Source organism: Symphodus melops (genome assembly GCF_947650265.1).
Source record: "Symphodus melops genome assembly, chromosome: 7".
Lineage (NCBI taxonomy): Eukaryota > Metazoa > Chordata > Actinopteri > Labriformes > Labridae > Symphodus > Symphodus melops.
Genome location: NC_136697.1, coordinates 27,421,756 through 27,432,005, shown reverse-complemented (window position 1 = coordinate 27,432,005; position 10,250 = coordinate 27,421,756). Strand labels below are relative to the sequence as shown.

At 43.8% G+C, this 10,250-nt stretch overlaps 1 protein-coding gene across 1 annotated transcript; it reads left to right on the top strand.

Annotated features, from left to right (window-relative positions):
- Nucleotides 1-8,706: 8,706 nt before the first annotated feature.
- Nucleotides 8,707-9,807, top strand: LOC306826807 (GTPase IMAP family member 9-like; the record flags this gene model as incomplete). The annotated part of the gene is made up of 1 exon (XM_079348346.1): nucleotides 8,707-9,807. The coding sequence occupies one exon, from the start codon at nucleotides 8,707-8,709 to the stop codon at nucleotides 9,793-9,795; it is 1,089 nt and encodes a 362-aa protein (XP_079204472.1). The 3' UTR covers nucleotides 9,796-9,807.
- Nucleotides 9,808-10,250: the final 443 nt, after the last annotated feature.

The window sequence follows — 10,250 nt, the reverse complement described above, 5'->3', positions numbered from 1 at the left end:
AAACTTGTAATAAATGTCCAGAGTTCTCGGTGGTAACCAGTTACAATGTTCAAACAGGAGGAGGTTTCAACGTTCAGTGTTCATGGGGGCAGAGGGAAGAGAGGGAAGGGAAGGAAGAGAGGGAAGGGAGGGGAGAGAGGGGAGAGAGTTCAGCTTCCTGAGACCTTGGTGGAAGAAGCTGTTTCTCAGTCTGGTAGAGCCGGCCCGCAGGCTGCGGTACCGTCTCCCCGATGGCAGGAGGCTGAAGAGGCTGTGTGAGGGGTGGGTGGGCTCACTCACAATGTGGGTTGCTTTGCGGGTGAGGCGGGTGCCGTAGAGGTCCAGACAAGGACAAACCATCGCGACCCAATTCACAATAGGTCTTGTATATAAATTGTGAGAGAAGCGAATTTGTGCATAAATTAATATTCCTGACCATTTTCATCACCATTTCTGCATCACTTATAAATCATCATTGATCTTGAATTGATAAACCAGCCATTTTGTTTCATGGATGTGTTATTGACAACATATACACATATTAAATATGTTATAAATCAAACTTAATAAAAGCTTTTAGGCAGAGTTAACAGGATATATCATTGTTTTTATTTTCTCTCATCAGTAAAACATTTTAATCACTTTTCAATCAGGCAAAAGAAGTTAACAGGTTCTCTTTTCCTCACCAGCAAAAACAAACAGCTATCAGAACAATATGAACATGCAATCACAAACATGTTTCATTAAAGTTGTTTTAATGCTCATGCCTGTTATCAGAACAATCAAATCCTGGTAGTAAAAAAAGAGAATCATAATTCAGTCTGAACTTTGAGATATGACAGGTGAGGGCGATAAAGACAGTTTGATTTCACCTGCACTTTGTCCATGTCGGGGAAAAGTATTCACTTCTTGTAAATGCTGCTGGGAGGAGTGAACAGGATGAGGCTCAGTTATAATGAAGATTCAGGCTTGTGTTCAAGTGCAGCTGTTATCAAATAATCAATTGAACAGTCAAAAAACCCCAAATGTGTTCATCACACCAGATATATTCCATGTCAGATCTCCTGAGGCACATGGCCTTTGACTTATCATGAATATTTTCTGTTGTATATCTTGTTGTTTTACTTCGACCTTGTTAATGTGACACATGAGTCTGCTTGCTTGCAAAGCAGTCAGAACGGACCTCCTCAGTACTCACATTTCTTCACACCCATCCATTTTAAAGGACAGAAAATGTTCAATGGCATAAGGCTCTGTTGCCAGTCATTGCAACACGGTCGGCGCGAAGACTTTGGAATTGTTACAAAATCTTGGACATGCACAGCAGGGCGTTCAGACCCTCTGTGGACCCTCCTTGCAATATCGCCGTGCTGGCTGCAACACACTATGAATAATCAAGCCACTTACACTATGCACCCGAATGTGCGCCGCGCAAACTCCAAACTATAATCGGACATGCCCGAAATCGCTGTGCTCTTTAAGTCATCACACTAGTGACCATAGTGACAAAGACAGAGAGGTGAGTTTAGTTTGATAGGTGCTTGTGTGGGAAATATCAGCCCATGACTTCAACAGTGAAGAGTCTGTGCTGCAGGAGGCATCCTGTCTGTTCTGACTCACTACCATGTATCATTACACCTCTTTAATCATTTAATCTTTAATTTAAAGAGCATATTGCAGGTTAAAGACAAAACTTAACTAATCATAGGAAAATATGTGAACAATACTGTTTTTAAGGAAATTCAGAAATTAATAACCCACAGGGTCTCCTGGAGACGTTTTAGTCTTTGCTCTTTACTTCCGCATTCGGCTGTGACGTAACATGAGGGAGTCCCGCTGAATCCCCATCTGTTTAACGTAGAAAATCATGGATCCAAGTGTTACTCCTGTCAATAAAGAGGAAGAAAACATGTATTCCTTTACATATAATGGTCCACTGGCTTATTATTCTGAACCTGTTGTGTGACATAGAACCCGATTACACGGCCTGTGCAAATGCAGCACTATGTCTTTATTGTTTATTCCTGATGCAGCCCAGTGCTCACGTTGTTATAGAAAATACAGTGTATGATGCAGGATTCTCCTGACGTGAGTTCACAGCGCACGTAATCCACACAAACATGCACAACAGCGCACACACTCCACAGTTTAATGTGTGCTTTTGCACATATATTATTATATGTATTCAAAGTTTTAATGGGATAGAGGACCGACAGACGTAAAGCTTGTGTTTCTGTTTGTTTCCAAACTGCGCGTTCCGTCTTTCCCCCCTGCGCACACACGCACACAGACGGATGGATGGATGGATGGATGGATGGATGGATAGATAGATGGATAGATGGATAGATAGATAGATACTTTATTGATCCTGAGGGAAATTCAGGGCATCCAGTAGCAGTATACAGACAGGCAGGACACAAGACACAAGACATTGCTTACAGTACAAACCATCAGTTACAATGCAATACACACCCGCTGTCCCCCCTCCCCTCTCTATACAATAATCCCCCAAACAAGATTTAGCAGCCCCTATGTGACTAAGAGTAAAGGTTAAACCTGTGCAGTTGGCATTAGCATTAAACTTAAACTTATATAGCATAATGTACCTAACCTGTGAGGAGAGAGAAGCATGTGTGCTGTGTGTGCTGGGTGTATGTACAGAGGTCTTTGAGCTTATGCCCGAGGTGTGAGTACAGTCGTTAAACAGTCGTTAAAACAGTGAGCAGTGATTTGCATTAAGTGTCCTAAACAAAGAGGTGAGACCAGGGATGATTCGGGTGATTGCTATTTAAGTACCCAACTATTGAGGAGCAGATTAGCATTAAGTGTTGAAGACAATAGAGTGAAACTTGACCTAGTTAGGGTGATCATGTCAACCCTTACAGATGTAGCATAACAATACAGTAGGGTGGAACCAGATGATTAGAGTGATGATCGTTAAAGTGACCTGTGCTCAGTAAGGTGACTATCAATATGCGTTAAAGTGTCCAACTGGAGGCTGACTCTGAGGTCAGTGGTGCAGATGAGGAGTGCGAAAAAAAAAAGTGAAAAATGAGTCCAGGGTTCACCGTGTGCTTCTTCCCTGCTGTGACAGTGAAGTGTTATACAGTCTGATGGCCTATAGGGGGACAAAAGAGTTCTTGAGTCTGTCCGTGGAGCATGACTGTGACAGCAGTCTGTCACTGAACATGCTTCTCTGACCGGTGAAGGTGCTGTGCAGAGGGTAGTGTGTGTTGTCCATGATGGAGAGCATTTTGTCCAGTGTCCTCCTCTCTACCACTGTCACCAGTGAGTCCAGCTCTGTGCCCACCACAGAGCCGGCCCTCCTCACCAGTCTGTCCAGGCGTGCTGCGTCCCTCTTCTTGCAGCTTCCTCCCCAGCACACCACGGCGTAGAAGAGGACGCTGGACACCACAGACTGGTAGAACATCTGCAGCAGTTTTTTGCAGATGTTGAACGACCCCAGCCTTCTCAGGAAGTACAGACAACTCTGTCCCTTCCTGCAGGTAGTGTCCATGTTAGGCGACCAGTCCAGCTTGTCATCCAGCTGCAGCCCCAGATACCCGTAGGTCCTGACCACCTCCACGTCGACCCCCCCGATGGAAACAGGTTCTAGATGTGGTTTGTTCCTTCGGAAGTCCACCACCATCTCCTTGGTCTTGGAGGTGTTTAGCTGCAGATGGTTGGCACTGCACCACGTCACAAAGTCCTCGATCAGGCTCCTGTACTCCTCCTCCTGTCCATCCCTGACACAAGCAACTATCGCAGTGTCGTCCGAGTATTTCTGCATGTGGCAGAGCTCAGAGTTATACTGGAAGTCAGAGGTGTACAGGGTGAACAGGACAGGGGAGAGCACAGTCCCCTGTGGTGCTCCGGTGCTGCTGACCACAGTGTCTCTCTGTGAGGTAGTCCATGATCCACCTCACCAGGTGTGAGTCCACCCTCATCTCGGTCAGCTTGTCTCTCAGTAGGAGGGGATGGATGGTGTCGAAGGCGCTTGAGAAATCAAAGAACATGATTCTCATCACGCTGCTCCCTTTGTCCAGATGAGAGTAAGCCCTGTGTAGAAGATAGAGGATGGCATCGTCCACGCCCACCTTTGCCTGGTATGCAAACTTCAGGGGATCCTGTGCGTGTTGGACCTGGGGTCTGAGGTGTTGGAGCAGCAGCCGCTCAAAGGTCTTCATAACGTGGGATGTCAGAGCGATTGGTCTGAAGTCGCCTGGCTCGCTGGGGTTTTTCTTCTTGGGGACGGGGGTGAGGCACAAGGTCTTCCAGAGTACAGGAACCTTCCCAAGCCGCAGGCTCATGTTGAAGATATGCTGAAGTGGCTCCCCCAGCTCAGCAGAGCAGGCCTTTAGCATCCTGGGACACACCTTGTCTGGGCCTGCTACCTTCCTGGGGCGGAGTCTCTTCAGCTCCTTTCTAACCTGGTCTCTGGTGATGGTGGGGGGGAGGGGGGATGGATTGTCTTTGGGGGTTGTGTTTGTCCTGGTGGAGGTGTTGGGGGGAGTGAGAGGGGGGGAGGTGTTGGGGGGAGTGAGGGGGTGTGTAGGGGGGTGCTGGGGGTGCTGGGGGGACAGGCACTGGCTGCAGCGACGGGGCAGTCAAACCTGTTAAAAAACAAGTTGAGCTGGTTTGCTCTCTCAGGGTCCCCGTCTTCTGCGTTGTTATTTTTCTTCTTGCAGCCTGTGATGGTTTTCATGCCCTCCCAGACCTCCCTCATGTTGTTCTGCTGCAGCTTCTGCTCTACCTTCCTTCTGTACTCCTCCTTTGCTTCTCGGAGTCTGACCTTGAGTTCCCCCTGCACACGCTTCAGCTCTGCCTGGTCTCCCTCCTTGAATGCCCTTTTCTTCCTGTTAAGGATCTTCTTGACATCGCTGGTGATCCAGGGCTTGTTATTCGGGAAGCAGCGCACAGTTTTAGTGGGAACCACAACGTCCATACAGAAGTTCATGTAGTCAGTTGTGCAGTGTGTGACCCCCTCAATGTCATCACCATGAGTCTCTTGCAGGGCACTCCAGTCCGTGGTCTCAAAACAGTCTCTGAGCGCCTCCTCTGCCTCAGGAGACCACTTTCTGAAGGTGCGTGTTGTTACCGGTTGTCTCTGGATCTTAGTCTTGTACTGTGGCTTGAGTAGGACCAGGTTGTGATCGGACTTACCCAGAGGTGGTAGGGGGGTGTTTGCATACAGGAGGTCTATTGTCCTGTTCTTCCTGGTGGGACAGCTTACAAACTGGTGAAAGTCCGGTAGTGTGGAGTTCAATGTAACATGGTTAAAGTCCCCTGAGATGGCAATGAAAGCATCAGGGTGCAGTGTTTGTAATCTCGCGATGTTAGAGTGGATGACGTCACACGCAGTTTCGGCGTGTGCACGGGGTGGAATGTAAACACAGACCACGATCGCGTGAGAGAACTCCCTCGGCATGTAGTAAGGACGGAGACCCACCGCCAGCAGCTCGATGTCTTTGCTGCACGTTGCCTCCTTCACAGTAACATGTCCATGGTGGCACCATCTGTTGTTAATAAACAGCGCGAGTCCTCCTCCTTTCCGTTTGCCGCTGCGTTTCGTGTCTCTGTCCGCTCGCACTGTAGTAAAGCCCGGTAGATCCACGTTAGCGTCCGGGGTGTTTTGAGTCAGCCAGGTTTCTGTGAGGCACATTAAACTGCACTCTAAATGTCCGGTTGTTCTTCACGAGAGCAGCCAGCTCGTCTGTCTTGTTGGTTAGACAGTTTACGTTCCCCATAACTATCACCGGAACCGAGGGCTTGTACTTCCATCGCTTAGCTGCTAGCTTAGCTCTTAGCAGAGCCCCGGCTCTACAGCCTCTATACCGCCGCCTCAGCTCCTCTGGTATCGGGTGAACGACGCCGGCTTGTCCCGCTGTCCGGAGCGAGAGCAGCGTCTCCCTTGAATAAGAAAGTTTTCCGCTGCTATTTCCATGAAGGCACGAAGAAGTATCCATAGGATACATAAAGTTATACACTGAAAGTGTACTATAAAAACTATATAGTATAGTACTATAAAAACTATAAAACTATAAAAGTAGAAGTTGGCACAGAGCCAAAACAAACAAATAACATATCAGACGAGTACGACAGAAGAACATACAGAAAATTTATGTACTTATTCTACAGCCCTTATCAGACAACATGAAGTGTTAATTTAAACTTTTTTTTAACCTGCAATATGCTCTTTAATATGCTTTGCTTAGTATGCCCTTATAAGGTAAAAGTAAGCAAAAAGCATATTAAGATTAAAATCACCTACGACACCTTCCTAACTTTCTCTTAATAAGCAGCATTTAGGAGTTCATGAAGGCAAACTCTTAGTTTGAGGCCTATTAGACTTTAAAATGGCCGACCTCATTTCACTTAAAGCCTTTGGCTCGACCTTAAAGGACAATCAGACAGTGCCTGTGTGTGTAAATCTGTCATCACGACTCTGCACTTTACCTGTAAACTGATCTGTTCATTAGGGTGGTTGCCTGAAAGGCAAACCACACATAAACATATTTGTAAATCTCCATCCTGAGGCCATTGTTGCTCGCATATATAAACAAAATACATCTAAATAAAGCTCTGAGTGTCCTCTCACTCATAAAGCAAAAAGTAAAAACATAGAATGTTTCAGTCTCCCAGGGGAGCCATTTGTTTGACAGTCACGCACCACATACACACACATTGGCCTCTCACTCTAACTGATGTCCAGAATTTCAGTTTTTACTCATGTTTTAAAATTGCGACTGTGGTCCCAGTCTGACTGTTAGATGAAAATAAATCAAAACGTGCGTCTATTTGTGCTGTCGCTCACAGTCCAAACGGATCGGTGATATCATGTTTAGTTTTCAAGATATTTGAGGTTTTGCGAGCAGTGGTAAGCCCATTCAAATACATTGATGGAATGTTCTGGCAGATCAAAGCTGAATGTCAACCAATCAGTGAGCAGCAGGTGTTCAGAGTTAGAGTGATGACATCATCACTAGAGGGGATAGTGCTCTGACATACTTTAAAAATCTCAAACAAATTGCTCTACTGACCACAATGTTCACCCCACATGAATAAATTTACCCTCAAAACATATGGAAACTTGCCCTCTTTCACCCGTCACGTTTACAGGAATAAAGGAGGAACAGTTTGGACTCTGTGAGCTTCAAAGCGGCGGGTGGTCCATCTGTGGCAATGTTAAACTTCACAACAACTTTTGTGACCAACGCTCTTTGAACCATTTGACAGTGAGTTTACAGAAGAGCATGCCAGGGATTGTGTCAAAGCACATCATCATCACATGCATTAATTATTGAGTGAGAAGACATCTTTGCTTTAGAGTGAGTATATAACAGGCAAAGGAGTGAAAAGACTTTTACACAATGTCTGATTTAATATTGTGAGGAAGACAACAGGTACAAATGGAAGTATATATTTTTTTTCATACCACTGACACAATAATACACTGGGGGATTATTGTATAGAGAGGGGAGGGGGGACAGCAGGTGTGTTGTAACCAATGTCTTGTATTGTAACCAATGTCTTGTGTCCTGCCTGTCTGTATACTGCTACTGGATGCCCTGAATTTCCCTCGGGATCAATAAACTATCTATCTATCTATCTATTAATTGTTTAGCACACAGTGCGATGTGCATAGAGGGCAACCACCCTCACAATTTCTGCAGGAATTGTCTAGTTGTAATTGTTGTTTTTTCTGAACTTATTGTCTGTCAAGTTTTTTTAATCATGGTCTATTTATCATGACGTGTGCTGCTGCCCTCTTGGCTCGTTTACACTTGTTAAAGAGATCTTGATCTCAATGGCTTAATTACCTGGTTAAATAAATTATAATAAAAAATTCGCTTTAAACCATGGTCGTACAGAGTAAGGTACTCTAAAGGAGGGCCTGACTGATTTGAGATTTTGGGGGTTGATGCTGAAACCATTTTTAGAGAGAAAAACATTTCTGATATATTTGGTTGATATCTGTCTTATATCTATCTTTAATCTTTATGGATACAAATAGATATAATAAGATTTATTGCATTGATCTCTTCATGTGGTTATAAAAAACTTGTCATAAAGATTCATAATGAAGACTTTTATTAAAATTGAACAAAAGAATTTATGGAAAGAAACAATTATTAAAAAAACTATATAAGAATAAAAAATGAACCTAAATTGAATAAACCTAAATATTTCAGCATATCAGAGATAAAATAAGTCAGTAACGACAGTCACTTGATCAAAACAAATGATCGGTCGGGCTCTGCTATGAAGCTCTTAATAACGACAGCCAGTGTGCTACTAATGAACATGCTAAAAAGCAATTAAATGATAAATATTGTGACCTTAATTTAAAGTGTTAGCGATGCTTCAGACTGCTAGCAGCTTTCTTTGCACTTACATGTGGTACTTTTCCTTTTAAATTACATCTCTTTGAGCCCTAAAATATTTAGAAGATCCTGGATGTTGCTGCTAGAAAAGTACTAAAATTGTGTAAAATATAAAAGCTCAGAATAATAAATACACCAGGATTTAACTTAAACATTCCAACTAGTGGACTCGATTTATTCTTCAATCTGAAATCTGGTTGTTCAGAAAAACAAAACAAAACAAATTGACTGAATAAGATCAGGTTTGGATAATCAAATGTACACCTAAAACCCTTAATGTTGTTCTTTTCATTTCATCCAATCAGAAACAACCATTTACAACAATGAGGAGATCCGGATCGTGATGGTGGGGAGGACCGGAGCTGGGAAGAGCGCCACAGGAAACACCATCCTGGGAGGGAAAAGATTTAAATCAAAATTCTCCCCAATATCTGTGACAGCAGACTGCTCTAAGGAGGACGGTGAGGTGAATGGTCAGAAGGTTTCTGTCATCGACACTCCAGGTCTGTTTGACACCCACACTGATGAAGAGACGACACATGCAAACATAATCCAGTGTATTCAATATGCTTCTCCTGGACCCCAAATCTTCCTGATCGTCATCACACTGGGCCGATTCACAGAAGAAGAAAAGAAGACGGTGGAGAAGATTCAGGAAATCTTTGGAGAGGAAGCAGACAAATTCAGCATGGTTCTCTTTACCCATGGTGACCTGCTTGGAGGACAACCTATCGAGGAGTTCTTAGGGGAAAGCAAAGACCTGCAGGAGCTCGTGGCCAAATGTAACAACCAGTACCAAGTCTTTGATAACAAGCTCTCTGATCGTTCTCAGGTCACTGAGCTCATCAACAAGATCAGAAAAATAACAGAAAATAACAGAGGAAACCATTACACCACTGAGATGTTTCAGGAGGCAGAGAGGGCGATTGAAGAGGAGAAACAGAGAATCCTGAAAGAGAGAGAGGAGCAAATGAGCAAAGAGCGGGAGGAAGTGGAGAGGAAAATAAAAGAAGAATATGAGCAAAAGTTAAAGGAACTTGAGAAAGAAGCAAAGGAGAAAGAGAGAATCCAGAAACAGAGAGAAGAGCAAATGCGTAAAGAACAGGAGAAAAAGGACAGGAAAATAAAAGAAGAATATGAGAAAAAGTTAAAGGAAGCTGAAGACGCAAAGGAGAAAGAGAGAATCCAGAGAGAGAGAGACGAGCAATTGCGCAAAGCACAGGAGAAAAAGGAGAGGGAAGAAAAGGAAAAGCTTCAGCAACAATTAAAGGAAGCGAAAGAAAATGAGCAGAAGCAGAAAGAGCTGAGAGAAGCTCAACAAAAAGAATTAGAAGAGAAAACTGAAGCACTGAAGAAAGAACATGAAGAGAATGCTAGAAGAGAGGCAGAGAAGAGCAGAAGAGGATGGAGTCATCGTTGTATTATACTTTAGTATATGATGTCTCAGGAAAATGCTCTTACCTGTGTCTGTCCTCCAGCTGAAACATCCGAGTTTCTTTGAGGTCTAAAGTCATGGTTTCAGACATCTGTCCTGGTTCTCTGCTGAGATTTGGACAGGTACACGTTCTCTCTGTAGCAGCCCGCAGACAGACCCCTCTCAACGGGAGGGAAGCTAACACAGCGTAGCACATCCTGCAGCCTATCTGAAAGGCTCATTATCTTCCTGTGACTGTTTCATAGTAAAAGTCCCTCAGTGTTCAACCTGCAAATGTTTATGATTGAAATTAAATGCTTTTATTTTACACACAAATTAAACGTATATATAATATAAAATGTGTTTTAATCTTATTATCTGAAGTATAAAAGCTTTAAAGTGTGTAATAATGTTTTTTATAATCAAATGTACTTTCATGTCATCAAACTCAGGTCTTTTCATGAAACATTGAA